At 47.3% G+C, this 18,326-nt stretch overlaps 1 protein-coding gene across 2 annotated transcripts in view; it reads left to right on the forward strand.

Moving 5' to 3' along the window:
* The window catches only part of si:zfos-2326c3.2 (mitogen-activated protein kinase kinase kinase kinase 4), a 335,482-nt gene that overhangs the window by 255,068 nt on the left and 62,088 nt on the right, over positions 1–18,326 (forward strand). Inside the window, exons 21-24 of one of the 2 annotated variants that reach the window (XM_038775018.1) lie at positions 2,502–2,669; positions 4,868–4,985; positions 5,083–5,238; positions 11,215–11,358. In XM_038775018.1, coding sequence (XP_038630946.1) covers positions 2,502–2,669; positions 4,868–4,985; positions 5,083–5,238; positions 11,215–11,358 — 586 coding nt within the window. The remainder of the gene's footprint in view (positions 1–2,501; positions 2,670–4,867; positions 4,986–5,082; positions 5,239–11,214; positions 11,359–18,326) is intronic. The other variant, XM_038775019.1, reaches the window with a different exon arrangement.

Consider the following 18,326-nt stretch of genomic DNA (forward strand, 5'->3'; position numbering starts at 1 on the left):
AGCCTGGCCAGGTGGTAGAAATTTCAGTAGGGGAGCATTTCGGGAACAGTGACCATAATTCAGTAAGTTTTAAAGTGCTGGTGGACAAGGATAAGAGTGGTCTTATGGTGAATGTGCTAAATTGGGGAAGGCTAATTATAACAATATTAGGCGGGAACTGATGAACCTAGATTGGGGGCGGATGTTTGAGGGTAAATCAACATCTGACATGTGGGGGGCTTTCACATGTCAGTTGAAAGGAATTCAGGACCGGCATGTTCCTGTGTGGAAGAAGGATAAATACGGCAAATTTCAGAACCTTGGACAATGAGAGATATTGTAGGCCTCGTCAAAAAGAAAAAGGAACCATTTGTCAGGGCTAGGACGCTGGGAACATACGAAGTCTGTGTGGAATATTAGGAAAGTAGGAAGGAACTTAAGTAAGGAGTCAGGAGGGCTAAAAGGGGTCACGAAAGTCATTGGCAAATAAGGTTAAGGAAAATCCCAAGGCTTTTTACACGTACTTAAAAAGCAAGAGGGTAGCCAGGGAAAGGGTTAGCCCACTGAAGGATAGGCAAGCGAATCTATGTGTGGAGCCAGAGGAAATAGGCGAGGTACGAGATCAATATTCACCAAAGAGAAGGAATTTGTCGATGTTGAGTCTGAAGAAGGGTGTGTCGATAGCCTGGGTCACATTGAGATCCAAAAAGACGAGGTGTTGAAAAATATTAAGGTGGATAAGTACCCAGGGCCGGATGGGATCTATCCCAGAATACTGAAGGAGGCTAGAGAGGAAATTGCTGAGGCCTTGACAGAAATCTTTGGATCCTCACTGTCTTCAGGTGATGTCCCGGAGGACTGGAGAATAGCCAATATTGTTCCTTTGTTTAAGAAGGGTAGCAAGGACAATCCAGGGAACTACAGGCCGGTGAGCCTTACATCAGTGGTCGGGAAATTACTGTAGAGAATTCTTCGAGACAGGATCTATTCCCATTTGGAAGCAAATGGACGTATTAGTGAGAGGCAGCATGGTTTTGTGAAGGGGAGGTCATGTCTCACTAACTTGATAGAGTTTTTCGAAGAGGTCACAAAGATGATTGATGCAGTAGTGCAGTGGATATCGTCTATATGGACTTCAGTAAGGCCTTTGACAAGGTCCCTCATGGCAGATTGGTACAAAAGGTGAAGTCACACGGAATCAGGGGTGAGCTGGCAAGATGGATACAGAACTGGCTAGGTCATAGAAGGCAGAGAGTAGCAATGGAAGGGTGCTTTTCTGATTGGAAGGCTGTGACTAGTGGTGTTCCGCAGTGATCAGTGCTGGTACCTTTGCTGTTCGTAGTATATATAAATGATTTGGAGGAAAATGTAACTGGTCTGATTAGTAAGTTTGCAGACGACACAAAGGTTGGTGGAATTGCGGATAGCGATGAGGACTGTCAAGAGGATACTGCAGGATTTAGATTGTTTGGGGACTTGGGTGGAGAGATGGCAGATGGAGTTTAATCCGGACAAATGTGAAGTAATGCATTTTGGACGATCTAATGCAGGTAGGAAATATACAGTGAATGGTCGAACCCTCAAGAGTATTGACAGTCAGAGAGATCTAGGTGTACAGGTCCACAGGTCACTGAAAGGGGCAGCACAGGTGGAGAAGGTAGTCAAGACGGCATACGGAATGCTTGCCTTCATTGGCCAGGGCATTGAGTATAAGAATTGGCAAGTCATGTTGCAGCTGTATAGAACCTTTGTTAGACCACACTTGGAGTATAGTGTTCAATTCTGGTTGCCGCACTACCAAAAGGATGTGGAGGCTTTAGAGAGGGTGCAGAAGAGATTTACCAGGATGTTGCCTGGTATGGAGGGCATTAGTTATGAGGAGTGGTTGAATAAACTTGGTTTGTTCTCACTGGAAAGTCGGAGGTTGAGGGGCGATCTGATAGATGTCTACAAAATTATGAGGGGCACAGACAGAATGGATAGTCAGAGGCTTTTTCCAGGGTAGAGGAGTCAATTACTAGGGGGCATAGGTTTAAGGTGCGAGGGGCAAGGTTTAGAGGAGATGTCGTAGGCAAGTTTTTTATACAGAGGATAGTGGGTACCTGGAACTCACTGCTGGAGGAGGCGGTGGAAGCAGGGACGATAGTGACATTTAAGGGGCATCTTGACAAATACATGAATAGGTTGGGAATAGAGGGATACGGAGCCAGGAAGTGTAGAAGATTTTAGTTTTGACGGGCAGCATGGTCGGCACAGGCTTGGAGGGCCGAAGGGCCTGTTCCTGTGCTGTACTTTTCTTTGTTCTTAAGAACAAACCAGTTTCTCCAGCTGCAGACAGGATTTGCATAGACATGCAGGTGGGTTTAATCCTTTTTGAGGAAGTAGAAAAGGTTCCCATTGCCTGGAGTGTTGTCAGCCACAACACTGCTTCGCACTGCTTGAAGGTCAAGTTGCATATGCCGGGCGTCAATCACCGCTAAAGTACTTTTCCTCTTTTTAATTTGTGTGTTGTTTCTGAACAGGACGTAGCAGGGCAGAAGTGTAGCAGACAACAAGAGTGTGCAGGTGGCCCCAGTGTGATTCAGGACCTCCCAGACCTCCTCCAGCAAAGCCACTCTCCAAACACCTCAGCTCATCAGCAGGGCTCGGAACAGACCCCTCAGCCACATCACAAGACTGCAACTAACCAGGCATGTTTTACAAAGAGCGATACAACTGCCCCGTGTGATCTCAGCTACTGGTGATAGACAGACGTTTAAGCGGGCTCTTCCCTAACTTGTAATGAAAACCGTAGCTTATGTAAAATGACATTTAGGTGCACAAGATGCACGCTTACTTGCTACTAGATAAATGGCCCACAAATTCTCAAAAATTATTTTTCTTTATTTAATCTGAAACTATTCACCTGTCTGGATTTATCTCAAATTTTTTTTCATGGGATCCGACTATCGCAAGCAAGGCCAAGATGTGTTGCCCATCCCTAATTGCCCTTCAGAAGGCAAGGTTATAAGTAGCTTTCATGTGTGTAAGTTGCTCCACTCTTTGTATGATTGCCATTTTGTTAAAACGCCCAAAGCATTGCCCTGCTGCCTAATTAGATTTTTAAAAAGCACAATCAAAAAGATTGGGCCTATATACTAGAATTTATAATAATGTATTCCATTCTCTCAGCCTTTTGGGAATGTAGCATTCCCTGTTGCAACAAGGGGAGCTACACAATAAATGTTTGGTTAGAGTAATAAATTGGGATTTGGGATCATTATGCAAAGATCTCTCCAATCATCCAATTTTTCCTTAAGGCGTATTTTGCCCTTTTCTAATGTAGCGCACCTGAATATCTGCTTTCACATCTTTCTGACTACATTTTGAGCCAGTAATCCTGTTTCCCTGCCTGCTGCTCGCTGATCTGGAATGGGGCTACTGCAGATAAGAAGTTTCCAAATTTGGTCCATTATCTGCAGTACACTGCCTGATCTCTACCCCAGTGCCTGGAGGACACAGTGGTTAGCACTGTTGCTCCACAGCGCCAGGGTCCCAGGTTCGATTCCCACTTGGGTCGCTGTCTGAGCGGAGTCTGCAGGTTCTTCCCGTGTCTGCGTGGGTTTCCTCCTGGTGTTCCTGTTTCCTCTCACAGTGGAGTGGGGTGGACCCCCCCCCCCCCCCTCTCTCTGTCCATCAGTCGAAACCTCCAAAAATACATTTGAGCAAGGATCACAACCTTAAGTCAATGAGTGAGCCCCATCTGGGTCTGCTTCCATCTCACCCCCCCTTTCTCAGATTGGGAACGAATCTCCAGGAACAATAGTGGAAGTGAAAGACCAAGAATTATGTCAGGAACAGTAGGGATGCTCCAGTGAGGTTGATTGCTTCAACTCTTTCTGAATAGATGGGGGAAAGTGGGTTGATCGGCCAGCTTCTCTCCCTTTTTTCTTCTCGTGTGTGAGTGCCAGATGAGAACGCTTTAATTCAGTCTCTCACTTAGTCTCTCAACATATCTCTTCATTCACCTGAGGAAGGAGCACTGCGCCTAAAGCTACTGTTTGAAACAAAGCTGTTGGACTTTAACCTGGTGTTGTTAGACTTCTTACTGTGCTCACTTAGTTGAATAGCTCACCGGCTTACGTGAACAATGGCTGCTTGAGAAGGAACCCGGAATCCTGCTACTCCCTGTGGAAACGCACCCCAGCATTAATCCAAATGTTCCCTGGGGCTGAAAGTAGGCGACTCTGTGGTTGTTCTGTGATCATTGGCAATTTCTTAACTCTCTGTAATGACTACAACCATTTAAAAAACACGAGGCTTGTGATTTTCACCACACTGAAAGTTGTGGAAATGTAACCTGCTCCAGCGTTACAACCAATGCTCCCTCTAAGGTGTGCTGGTGCATAGCAAGCTGGATGGTTCCACGTAGCCCACTCTCAGATATTACCAATATGTACCTGCCTAGCCACTCAAAGAAAAACGGCAAGGTACCGCTCGATGAAATGAACAGACTGTTGCACAGATTGGAGGGAATATTGCCTTCGACCCTCCGGGCTCTCTACACTCCTCCAATTCTGGCCTCCTCTGCATCACTGATTTTAGCTGTGCCTTAAGCTTTGGAGTGCTCTCCTGTTAATCTCTCTGCTTCCCTCTCGCCTTTTAAGATGGCCCTTAAAATCCATCTCTCTGTCGAAGCTTTTGGTCGCGTTTGTTAACATCTCCGTATGTGACCTGGTATGGAAAAACCCCTGTGAGGAGCCTTCGGATGTTTTTGCTCATCGAAGATGCTTTGAAAATGCAAGTTGTTGTTAGATGCTGAACGCACCCGGGAGAGGGGCCCGAGGGTCACAACAATCCAGTTCCTATGTGCGGGCGTGTTACAAGTTTTATTTGCTCTTATTTTCAGAGTCAGTCGGCCGAAAGTCCGCACCAAAAATGCAGCTCCTCGTCATCCTCTTCCTTCACACCGTTCATCGACCCCAGGCTCCTACAGATCTCCCCGTCCAGCCCGCCAGGGGCGCTCGGTATGTGGGGACAGTTCAGAAATAAGCACCTCTGCGCGTTGGATGTGAACCGATCTCAGTGAATAAAACACGTTGTGCCTCCTGTTTCCCCACTCAGCCTGCAGTAAAGCCCAGCCGCTTCGCCGGGACAATGCGAGAAAGGGATCCGTTGTAAATGTCAATCCCACTAACATCCGACCGCAGAGCGATACTCCGGAAATCCGCAAATACAAGAAAAAATTTAACGCTGAGATATTATGTGCTGCTCTATGGGGTAAGATATGGCGGAGATTTTCCTTAATTCGGGACAGATCATTCTGCGTGCAGCCAATACCATTATTTATTGCTGATAAAGATGTTTGGAACAGTTATGGCTTCTGTCAGGTGAAGAGGCAAAGAAGTTAAAGAGAGAAGTGGATAAAGAACTTGCATTTGCATATTTATAATTCATGATTTTCTTAAGGTTAATGTGCAGGTTCAGTCTGCAGTTAGGAAGGCAAATGCAGTGTTGGCAACCATGTCGGTAGGGCTAGAATAACAAGACCAGAGATGTGCTTTTGAGGCAGTATAAGGCTCTGGTCAGACCCCATTTGGAGTATTGTGAGCAATTTTGGGCCGTGTATCTGAGGAAGAATGTGCTGGTCTTGGAAAGGGTCCAGAGGAGGTTCATAAGAACAATCCTTGGAATGAAGAACTTGTTGTATGAGGAATGGTTGAGGACTCTGGGTCTGTACTCGTTGGAGTTTAGAAGGATGAGGGGGATCTTCTTGAAACATACAGGATACTGCGAGGCCTGGATAGAGTGGACATAGAGAGGATGTTTCCACTTGTAGGAAACACTAAACCAGAGGACACAACCTCAGACTAAAGGGACGATTCTTTAAAACATTGCTTAAAGGGACACTCCCAATGACAATACAAACTACACTCCTCTACAACTAGTCTCAGTACTATTGTAAACTATGATCTGCTCTTACTCACACTATCTTTACCTCAATCTGTCTCGAGCTAACTCTTTCACTACTCTCCCCACAAGGCTCAGCATCAATGTCTTATATACATGTCACTCTAGCTTCCTCTAGTGGCTGTTCTTAGACATTTCATTAACCCTTACAGTCCTTACATTTATGATAATACCACACCCCCCCCCCCCCCCACCCTCTGAAACATGACCATCATTGGATTAGAGAGGGCAGGGGGTGAAAGCTGAAGGTCTAACAAGTCAGATCTTCAGTGGGAATCAGTATTCCGGCAGAAAGGGGCACATTCCGGCAGGTGGGGGGGGAGCGGGGGGTTGGGGGGTGGGGGTGGAGCGGTGGGATGGCGGGCAATCCGGCCCATTGCTTCCCAATCCACCCCATTGCTTCCCAATCCACCCCATTGCTTCCCAATCCACCCCATTGCTTCCCGATCCACCTGTGATAACCCTCACAAGGACCACGAGGGATCACTCATTGATCTCCCCATAGCTCTCGTGGAGTACGGGTTCCCATGGTAACTGGTGGAGGCTCATCCAGCTGGGACTCGTTATCGAACCTTTCAAGTGGCGTCCCAGACCTGGACTGGGAGTTTCCGTTAGTCCCGGGCTGGGACACCAGTGCTGTATACTGTGGGTGTAGCTTTACATTTGAGTGAAAATAAATTTGGTTTAGCCTTTATCTTTGTGTCTCCCGGATTACTATGCCACCAAAGTCTCATTTTAAAATGCTCATTCTTTCTCCCAAATCTTTCCATGGCATTGGCCCTCCCAATCCTTGTAATCTCCTCCAGTCCCACAATCTTCAGAGATCTCTGCAGCCTTCCAACTCTGGCCTTTTGTGCATTACTGTGCTACGACCAAGAAAGCACAACTTCCTCAGGGAACTAAGGAAATTCGGCATGTCCACATGAACTCTTACCAATTTTTACAGATGCACCATAGAAAGCATCCTATCCGGCTAAATCACAGCCTGGTATGGCAACTGCTCGGTCCAAGGCCGTAAGAAACTAGAGTCGTGAACACAGTCCAGTCCTTCACGCGAACTTGCCTCCCGTCCATTGACTCTATCTACACCTCCAGCTGCCTTGGGAAAGCAGGCAGTCGAATCAAAGACCCCTCCCACCCGGGTTATCCTCTCTCCCAACCTCTTCCATCGGGCGGGTGTTACAAAAGTCTGAGAACACGCACAAACAGATTGAAAAACAGCTTCCTCCCCACTTATGGACTGACCTGATCTCATCACACACCTTCTCTACTGACTAATACTACATTCCATATGCTTCGCCTGATGCCTGTGCCTATGTTTTTACATTGTGTATTTATGCATGACCTCTGTGTTTTCATGGATTGAACGATCTGTCTGGACTCTACGCAGAACAATACTTTTCACTGTACCTCGGTACACGGGACAATAAAACAAATTCAATTCAATCCATTCCCCACTTCCTTTCCCCAATTATTAGTGGCTGTGCGATGAGCTGTTTAGCCCCAATTAAAACTCTGGAGTTCCCTCCCTAAATCTCTTCACCGCTCCTCCCCTCGCCTCTTTTTAAAACCCACCTCTTTGACTAAATGTTTGGTCAGCTGTTATGTCTGCTTATTTTACTCAGTGTCAATTTTTATCTGACTGTATATCTGTGGAGCACATTGGGACACTTTACCACTTTGGAGGCTTTACATAAACTTACATTGCTATTATTGTAAAGGCTGCTCACCCCTATCGACCGAGAGTTTAATTCATGTTGCACAGCAGAATAGAGTTGAATCAACTCCAGAAGGAACATCCCAACATTTTGGTATTGCCTAGAGGTCATGCATTTGGAATCTGTTTTGTAAGTGCATAATTATGTAAATGTGATTATCTACAGGCCCAATTGCTTTTACAGCTGATATGGTGCTTTCTAAGGTCTCTGAGCTCCACACAGTGACAGAAGCTCTTGAAACTAGAATTGCTTGGGGAACAAGTCCAGGCCAGGCCTTGGACTGCTCCAGTCTTTCAGAGACACTTCATTTCTACATATTCATAAAATCGTAGGATTTTACAGCTCAATCAGGGGATTATTTCACTCCCCGGGCTAATTCTCTGAAAGAGAGATAGATTTAATCACGTTTCCCTCGGCTTCCCAGGTGCTCTTTTTAAATTCTTTTCATAAACATTTTTCAATTCCCCTCAAAAGCTGCTTTGAATTTTACTTCTTTCCACGTCCCCCCACTCCGATCTTCCATTTTCACTGCACCTTCCCACACTATCAGCATGTTCCTTAATTCCCTTGCATCCAAAAATCTATTAATCATCTTGAATAGACTCATTGCGGGCGATCAAACAGCCACGCTGCACCCGAAAAACTGCACGCCACAGCGCAACGTGGCCGACAGAAGCCAGGGGACCCTGCTGCTGCCACCTGGGTACACTGACACTGTCAGCCTGTCACTTCTGGGGTAGCAGGTTGGCACTGCCAATGTGGCAAGCTGGCATTTTTCACTCAGCGAGGATCGGGACAGGGGTGCCGTTTGCGGGTGCTGGGAGAGTGCGGGGTCCCCCTCATAGCAGTGGTTAGCAATGTTGCTTCACAGCGCCAGGATCCCAGGTTCAATTCCCGGCTTGGGTCACTGTCTGTGTGGACTCTGCACGTTCTCCCCGTGTCTGCGTGGGTTTCCTCCGGATGCTCCGGTTTCCTCCCACACGTTCGGAAAGTTGTACTGTTAGGCGAATTAGACATTCTGAATTCTCCCTCTGTGTACCTGAACAAGCGCCGGAATGTGGCAACTAGAGGCTTTTCACAGTAACTTAATTGAAGTGTTAACGTAAGCCTATGTGTGACAATAAAGATTATTATTATGGTGAGTTGGGGCTAGTGAGGGGGGTCAGGGGTTGCATTGGGAGCTTCTGAGATTGGGACGCCATTTCTAAATGATCTCTCGCCACACTGAGGAGTTCCAGCAAGCGGAGATCCTCAGCACAGAAAATGGGGCTATGTGCAGCCACGGCCACACGTTCCCCACTGAGGGCCCCTATCTAACCTAAGTGTCGTTCGGTAGCGTTGCATTTCTCGGCGCAGCGAGCACCGGAAAGCAAGCGGCCAAACACGCTCGCTATGGGACAGATTCCCATTTAATTCAATCTTGGCCAGTGACTGAGAATTCCAAAGAATCAACCACCTCTTGAGTAAAGAAATTTCTCCTTGTCCAGTCCTAAATAACTGATGCCTCATCAGGAGACTGTGAGCCCATATTCTCCACTCTGCTGTGTCCACCCTGTTGGGGCAGCACGGTAACATTGTGGATAGCACAATTGCTTCACAGCTCCAGGGTCCCAGGTTCGATTCCGGGCTTGGGTCACTGTCTGTGCGGAGTCTGCACATCCTCCCCGTGTGTGCATGGGTTTCCTCCGGGTGCTCCCACAGTCCAAAGATGTGCAGGTTAGGTGGATTGTCCATGATAAATTGCCCTTAGTGTCCAAAATTGCCCTTAGTGTTGGGTGGGGTTACTGGGATATGGGGATAGGGTGGAGGTGTGGACCATGGGTAGGGTGTTCTTTCCAAGAGCCGGTGCAGATTCGATGGGCCGAATGGCCTCCTTCTGCACTGTAAATTCTATGATCTGTGAAACCCTTCAAGAATTGTTGGTTTCGTTGAAACCACCTCAAATTCTTCTTAACTCTTGGGGGTATAGTCTAGTTTAATCAATCTGCGCTCTGAGGAATCAACCTAGTCAATCATTGTTGCATCTCCCGTGGCACAAGTATATCCTTCCATAGCAAGGAGACCAAAACTGTGCACAATAGTCCAGAAATGGTCTCGCAAAAAGCCTTTGTAATTGTAAGATTTCCTTATTCTTTCATTCCAATCCCTGTGAAATGAAGGCGAGGATAAAATTTTCTTTCCTAATCCATGGAATATAGATCAACGCTCCTGTTAATTTTGATGTGACTTTTTCCTGCTGATGCTGATGGATCCGGATCTTGGTGTCCTGATTTCAGATGAGTCCATTAGCCCCTCCAAACATCAAGCCAAATCAACCTCACTATAGGCAAATAGACCAATAAACTGCAGTGCAAATCCCAGTCTCCGTACTTCTGGGGGCTTCATGATCCCTCAGAGTGACCAGCTAGTCATCTTTGCCTTCACTCCATGTTAAAATTGTGGGCCTTTGTCAAAAGGCAATGGAAACGATTCCAGGAAGAATTTTGAATGGGCATTGGACACGTACTTAGGAATAAGCAAACCGTGGGTGGCAGTGGTGAAGATGACGGGAGGGGAGGGGGGAGTGGTGGCTGAATGCACCTATCCTTCCAAAGACCCAACATGGGCCTAACTGGCTGAATGGCGAAGCTCTAACAAGTTCCAAGGGTTCAGACATCATCCTAAACGTGAGAGTAAAACTCGAGCAGTTCTTAAATCCATCAGAGACCCATAGAGACACCAACACACTCTTGGATTTGTTCACAGAGCCAGCCCATCCCACAGCTCCTACTGATTTACACCAAGTTATTTCACTAACATTTTGAACGGGGAAAGGAATATTTATTTTTGTGTATAAAAGAATTGCATTCAAATACAAGAGAAGACAGAAAAGGATGTTTCCTAGCCTGAAGGGGGATTGAATGTGCCCATTACTTGTGCATCGAGCACGGAATATAAAGATTAAAGGGTGTATTTTATACGTTCTTGTTTCTGATGCAGATGCTTACATGCTGGAAACAAATACCAGGCATGCAGGTTGAACATCAATACTTCTTCCAGGATTTGAGGCAATTCAGAGAAGATTCACCAGGTTGATTCAAGAGACGAAGGGCTGGTGCAGCCTGGAGCGATACTCATTGGGGTTTAGAGTATCTGAACATACAAAATAGGAGCAAGAGTAGGCCACTCTGCCCCTTGAGCCCACTTCGTCTTGCAATAAGATCAAGGCTGTTCTTAGTGTGACCTCAACTCTCTCCAGTAACCTTTCAACCCCTTGTTCATCAAGAATCTATTGGCCTTCAACTTACAAAGAGGTGGGCCGGGATTCTCCCCCCGTTCGCTGATGGCGGGATTCGCTGATCCCGCCGGCAGCTCACCCATGCCTGTGGGTTTCCCGGGAGTGTGGAGTGGCTTCAGTAAAAATTCCCATTGACAGCAGCGGGAACGGAGTGTTCTCCGGCTTAATTGTATTGCCGATCATTTTCTGCCCAAGCAGTTTAATGAGTTCTGGATCGTATTGTATGAAACCGATAAGTTTAGCTGCTGCAGTTAATCCTTGTTCCCCGAAACTCTCTTTTAATCTTTCCAGGTGTCAATCTGCTGGTGGGCACAGATAATGGGCTGTGGTTCCTGGACAGGAGTGGACAAGGCAAAGTTTATTCCCTGATTACTCGAAGGCGCTTCCAACAGATGGATGTCTTGGAAGGACTGAATGTACTTATCACTATATCAGGTTGGATATGTTTTCAAGCTTGATGCCTGTTTTACTAATCCTATTCGGATCAGTCGATGCTGTTGATTAAAGTTCTGGATTGGTCCTCCTCACTATGTTTGATTTTGGATATTTTAAACATGGCAAAATGCTGACATCGGAATCGAGGTTCACCCCTGTGCACCTACTTAGCACCATATTCTTTATTTCAGGGGTCTCTAGGGGGGGAAGGGGGGGATGGGGTGGGGGTGGGAAGGTTTTGCATTGGGGGGGTGGGGGGTGATGGAGTAGGGGTGGGAATGTTTTGCATTGTGGGGGTGGGGGGGGGGGCGTTGGTGCCCCTTGGATGGACTTTGGGGGCAATTCCGTTACGGGCTTTCCCCTTGGCCCATATTCGCAAGGCCTGCAGGATTATCCGGTCCATTGGGCCAAGAATCACGTGGGTGAGAATCACTACAACGTGACCCTGACCCTGACTTTGCCAAGGGCCAAGGGGAAAGTCCGTAACGGAATTGCCCCCAAAGTCCATCCATGGGACACCCCCGCCCCCACAATGCAAAATCTTCCCACCCCCACCCCAGAGACCCCCTGAAATAAAGAGATTTCCCTCACAGACCCTGCAGAAAAGAGATCCCTGTCAGGAAGTTAGAGATCAGTCCAGGCAGAGGCTGTGAGAAAAATTTCACTCACCTGGGCAATACACCTGCTGGCTCAGACACGGGAAGCAACACCTGTCAATTCGTGGAAAGAGAAAACCAGTCAGCTGTGTTTAAACCCCCTCAGATTCTTGAGCTGTAAACCATGCATCTGTTTTCCTTACTGGGCTGTGATTGACAGCTTCCGCTCCTACGCAGCTGTCAGCTTTGCTTCATTCATCTTCCTTCACAGTTGATTAACTCTGAAGTGCTCTCACTGCAACGTTTATAAGCATCAACCACTTCACAAGAGTTAAGTGCTGTCAGTTTCCAGCTGGCCACTTCAGAATCACTCCAGCGTGAAGGGAGGTGAATGGAAAGCACTTAACTCTGTTTGAAGTGGACACTAACGACCTCCGAGAGAAGACATTTCTGCATTAAATTTTCTTAATTGGGAGACCCTCTATTTTGAAACTACGCCCCCAAGTTCTAGATTCCTGATGAGTTAAAGGGCTTAACTCATCCGTGTCTGGCCTGGCCCGGCCTATATGTGCCTGCAGAGTGGTTGATTGTTATCTGCCCTCTGAAAAGGCCTAGCAAGCTACTCAGTTAGGCATGGGCAAATAATGTTGGCCTGAACATTAGAGTCTACTCCAAGCCCCTTTAATTAAGTCTCCATTTTCCTTCCATTACAGGTTACCTTCCATTGGTTTGTTGAACTTCATTTGCAATCCTCTATTTCTAAGTATTTCTAACTTAACTTTAATTGCAGCTCCCTTCCTTCCTCTTGTGTTTCTCATGAATGGGAATGCATATTACACTTTCCCAGTGATATCCTATGCTTTAAGCCCTTTAACTCCTTACGGAAAGTCAGTGTTGATGATATTAAAACTTGGAAATCCACATGACTTACCTTCAAGATAAGAGTATATTGCCGCAGTCATCTCCAGTGAATGTTTTATGAAGATCATCGTAGACTAAGTGTATTTGCTATCTGCTCGATTTCAAAGAGATTCCCCCATTGGAAATGATTTGCTTTTTCCTTCACATCTTGCTGCTGGAAGAAGTTACTACTGCTGTGGTAGCGTGTTAATTTTCTTTGTCCACCTGATCGTTCTTTTCATATGTCCTCTATTGTTTTAAAGGAAACTCCTCACCTATCTTTCTGTTTGATGAATGTCCCATCCCTGTAATCCCCACTTTTAAGCATCATCCGCAAATCAGGTCACTTTCTACTGGGGTTCTGAATCAAAGATGTGGATTAGGAACCAAGGGGATATTTAGCTCACTGGGCTAAATCGCTGGCTTTTAAAGCAGGCCAGCAGCACGGTTCGATTCCCGTATCAGCCTCCCCGGACAGGCGCCGGAATGTGGCGACTAGGGGCTTTTCACAATAACTTCATTGAAGCCTACTCGTGACACTAAGCAATTTTCATTTTCATATCACTGCTCTGAATACTCCAATAATTTCAGCCCACGCTACACCCCCACCCTGCAACCCCTCACACAGACATCAACTCCCCCCTCAACAAGTGGAGATGATTGTGTCGTGGTAATATCACTGGACTAACAATCCAGAGCCTAATGCTTGAGGCGTGGGTTCAGATCTCACTTTAGCACTGGGTGGAGTTTAAATTCAGCAAAACAAAATCCAGATTCTGTGCTCAGTAATGGTGACCACCCTGTGGTGCAGTGCCTGCCTCTGAAACAGAAGCTCCGGGTTTCATTCTCAGCCCAGGACTTGATGGCCAAGGAAGGTGCGTTCGTCGTGCGGTCAAACAGGTAGTGTGACGAACTGCTAAATCCAAACACGCCAATGTCTGGCAGAAAGAGGGGGGAGGGACTCCTGGTCAGACATGCTTGATGTGGCGCCACTCAAACTATAAGCCCCTGACGACAGACTAACGACCTGCTCTGGGAATTACTAGCTATGGAAGCAGTCAGAGACTTTGTGTACCACTAGATATGAGAAGAGAATTGGAAAGGTGATGGTGGCAGCTTTTATTAATTATTGTAAAAACCCATCTAGTTCACAAATCCTCTTTAGGGAAGGAAATCCGCCATCCGTGCTAGGCCCGGTCCGGCCTATATGTGACTCCAGAGTGGTTGACTCTCATCTGCCTACTGAAAAGGCCTAGCAAGCCACTCAGTTAGGCATGGGCAACAAATGCTGGCCTTAACAGTGATGTCCACATCCCATAAAGGAATAAAAATACAAGCAGCAGCTGCTTCCTTCTTCCCTTAGGTTAATTACTTACCCACAACCCTTACTTCCAGTTTCAATAGCAACCTTTTTTAACGGACTTCTTCAAAAAGCTATATGAAAGTTTAAGTCGGCCACATTGTTTGGTTTCCTGCTGTACACTGAATGTTACTTCTTCTTAAAATCAAGGAAGTCGATCCAATGGGGCCTCTCTGTTCTGTAGCCATGTTAGCTGTTCTTTAATTTATCACACCCTCACAGATAGTCCTCATATCATTTGCTGAAAACTTAGCCATTAATTTCCCAGTTATTGGCAAAAGGCTGTTGTTTCCTGTATTATATTTACCATGTTCCTGGGAATAATTATGTTGTTTTGTTACATTGTTCTGATGTTCCAATTTTCAGTGACTACTTCTTATTGACCAAAATCAATGTCCTCCTCAGTACTTGCGTCTGGGCATTCATATCACTCTTTCCCAGTGGTATACTTCGGGCGCGATTTAATGGGCGCAAATAGCGAGGTTTTTCCCCTCAGCACAGCTCGTCGGTACTGGGAAAGATGGGGGTCCCATTTTTAAATGTCGCCCCAATCTCTCGACCCCCTGCCCCAACCACAATCTCCAGACCCTCCCACCGCCCCAGCTTACTTGTTTAAGTTCCTGAAGCCCCCTTCACCCCACTTCGTAAGGGCAGGGCATCCCCCTGGGTCTGAACACCAGCACAGGCAATCTGGCACCCAGGCGCCTTGACACTGCCAGTCTGGCACCCTGGACGTGCTCCTGACAGCCTTGTACTGCCAAGTACAAGGCACTATCAGGATGGCACTGCCAGGTTTCCTGGAGGCAGTACCAGGCTGACTGGTGGCGCTGCCAGCATGGCAGTGCTAGGGTGCCAAGGTGGCACTGCCAGGTTGCCTGGTGGCATTGCCAGTCTGCCCAATGGCACTGCCAGGGTGGCGTGCCAGGCTGCTTATTGGCACTGCCAGGCTACCCAGTAGCATTGGACAAGGACTTAATGCAAGGCCACCCACTGGCACTGCCAGGGACCCAGGTGGCACTGCCAAGGTGCCCAGGTGACAGTAGGAATGCCAAAGTACCACCCTGCCCAGAGCATGACCAGCCGGGGGGCCTGTGAGATCCTTCCAGGTGTCGTTATGCCTGGTCCATGTTTGTGTGGCCCAGTGCTATACAGCACCATGGAAAGGTCTCCTAGGCGAGAGCGTTCGATCGGGTGTAAGGGAAGCTAATTGCTCACTTTAATAAATCTCATGAGGTGTCTCAAGCATCGCATACGGGTGCAACAAGGCCGTTCAATCGTGCCCTTTGTTTTAAGCCCTTTAACCCCCTCTGGAAACTAAGTCTTGTTGATATAAAAGTTTGTAAATCCACATGAATTACTTCCATCAAGATAGACAGGGCGTATTGCCACAGTCTTCTCTTGTGAATTCTTTGTGGAAGTAATCAGTTAAGTCACAGAATTGCAGAATTGTTACGATGCAGAAAGAGGCCATTTGGCCCATCGTGTCTGCAACAGCTCGCCAAAGAGTGTGATGACTTTGTGCCATTCCCCTGCCTTTTTCCCATTCCCCTGCATAATGTATCTGTTCAAATAATCACAGCATGCTCCCTTGAATGCCTCAATTGAATCTGCCTCCATCCACCACATCTCCAGACCGTGCATTGCAGACCCCAAACACTCGCGGTGCAAAAATGTTCTTTCTCACATCACATTTGCTTCTTTTGCAAATCACTTTTCATCTGTGCCTCTCGTTTTTCATCCTTTTGAGAGCAGGAACAGTGTTTCCCAATCTACTCTGTCCAGCCTCTTAATTTGAACATCTCCATCAAATCTCCTCTCAGCCTTCTTCTCTCCAAGGAGAACAGTCCCAACCTCTCCAATCTATCCGCATAACTGAAGTTTCTCATCCCTGGGACTATTCCTGTAAACGTCTTCAGCACTCTCTCCAAGGTGTACACATCCTTCCTATTGTGTGCCACATAACCTCCTTGCTCCTGTAATCTATGCCCCTATTAATAAAGCCCAGAGGACTATTTGCTTTATTAACTGCTCTCTCCACCTGCCCTGGTGCCTTCAATAATCTAAGGATATTCACCCAGGTCCCTCCGCTCCCGCTCTCCCTTCAGAAAGTTACCCCTTATTTTATATTGTCTCTGCATATCCTTCCTGCCAAAACGCATCACCTCACACACCTCCACATTGAGCTGCATCTGTCACCTATCTGTCCACTCCACCAACTTGTCTATTTCTTTTCAAGTTCTACACTGTCCTCCCAGTAGCATATCATCCACAAACTTTGAAACTGTCCCTTGCACACCAATATCTAGATCATTACTATATATCAGGAAAAGTAAAGATCCCAATACCGAGCCCAGCAAACCCCACTACAAATCTTCCGCCAGCCCGAAAAATATCTATTAACCATTACTCTCTGCTTCCTATTATTTAGCCAATTTAGTATCTGTTCTAACCCGCACAAGACCTATGGGGATGGGCCGATTAGCCTCCCTGTGAGCCTTGTGGAATATGAGCCCCTCCCCCCACCCCGATGAGAGGCGGGGTCCTATCAGTAGAATAATGGACTCTAGCATAGACGCCGGTCCATGTGGGAGTCAAGCTAGCATAGTCCTGGCTGGGGCCTGAATATTGCTTATATATAGTTTGCTTAAACAATAAATAGTTTATCTTCACAAACCAGACCGACCTGTCATCAGTAAATTGGTGACGAGGGTAAAAGTGGAGCTAAAGTCGGCACTGCTACCTATCAAAACCACGGTCATCACCTCTCGTTCTACTGCGTTCAAGTTTGCACTATTTTCAATGCTGCTCTTTGGCAGTCTTGATGTGTTTGACGTCACCGAGGAAGGTTAGACAGAACGTATGCACAATTTCTTCTAAAGCTATAGTTGGAGATGAGCAACAGGTAGTGATACTTTTGACCTCCTGTGGGGGCCCCACCTTTAGCATATAAAAAGCCTAGCATACCCCGCAGCCCTGGACTCCAAGGCATTCGAAGAGTTGATCACATTGGTGGCAGATCACTATGACCCCAAGCCGCTGGTCTTAGTGCAAGAGTACCATTTCAATATGGCTGCGAGGAACCCTGGGGAGTCTATAACTGAGTTCTTGACACACAGAACGTTGCTGAATTTTCTGGCCCATCCCTTACTGAGATGCTGTGGGACCGCCTGGTTTGTGGGGTCAATAACATGGTGACACAGAGTAAGTCACTGGATGCTGTGGAAATCTCACTTTCCAGAGAGAGTGCGGAACAGGGAGTCCAGGAGCTCCAGGGTGTCACCAGGGCAGAGGTGAACAGTGTGGGATGTACACCACTCCGGTGGTGGCACCCCAAATGACCAGAATCCCCGGTACCCCACCCTGGACTGAACACTTCCGAAGCCAGATCCATTGGCCTGGGACCGGGATGGCCAGGCGGGATACCTCCCCCAAACCAGTAGAAGGCGACCCTGGTCAATACGAGGCGCGCGGATGGAGAAACCGCAGAAAATGCCAGCGGGCTCGCCACCCTGCCCGAGGCAGATGCCAGCTGGAGCCTGGACCTTTCATTTGGACCAACCCAATGATGAAGAATGCATGAAACTGAACTGCGTTGCAGCACCCAGAGTTTCCGTCATTCGGATCACCGTTCACGGTGAACGGTCATCCCCTGGAAAAGGTAGTTAGCCACAGGAACCACAGTCTCAGTCATCAGGAAACAAACATACAAGAGAGTTTGGTCACGGGTCCAACGGTTCAGCTTGCGTGATACTGAAGTGACCTACACCGAGGAAGCCCTCGCCATAGTGGGGACGATGAATACCCTGGTACCTACGGTCAGAAGTCTGTTCGGCTGCCATTGATTGTCGTAAAATGCTGGACCGAGCTTGTGAGGCCCCGACTGGCTGCAACGCCTCTGCCTTGATTGGCAGCAGATATTTCAAATGGGCTCCGGAGGTCTCTGTGGAAAACACCTCCAGGTTTTACAATCCAGTTTGGGAATGATCATGGTTGCCACGGCCAAACATCAAGTGGACCCTGAGGGGCAACCCTAGTATGTTTGGGCCCGACCAGTTCCCTATGCACTACTGGCAAAGGTCGAGGCAGAGCCCGGCCGACCGGAGGGCCTCTGG

This window comes from Scyliorhinus canicula, chromosome 17, assembly GCF_902713615.1.
Source record: "Scyliorhinus canicula chromosome 17, sScyCan1.1, whole genome shotgun sequence".
In the NCBI taxonomy this organism is placed as follows: Eukaryota; Metazoa; Chordata; class Chondrichthyes; order Carcharhiniformes; family Scyliorhinidae; genus Scyliorhinus; species Scyliorhinus canicula.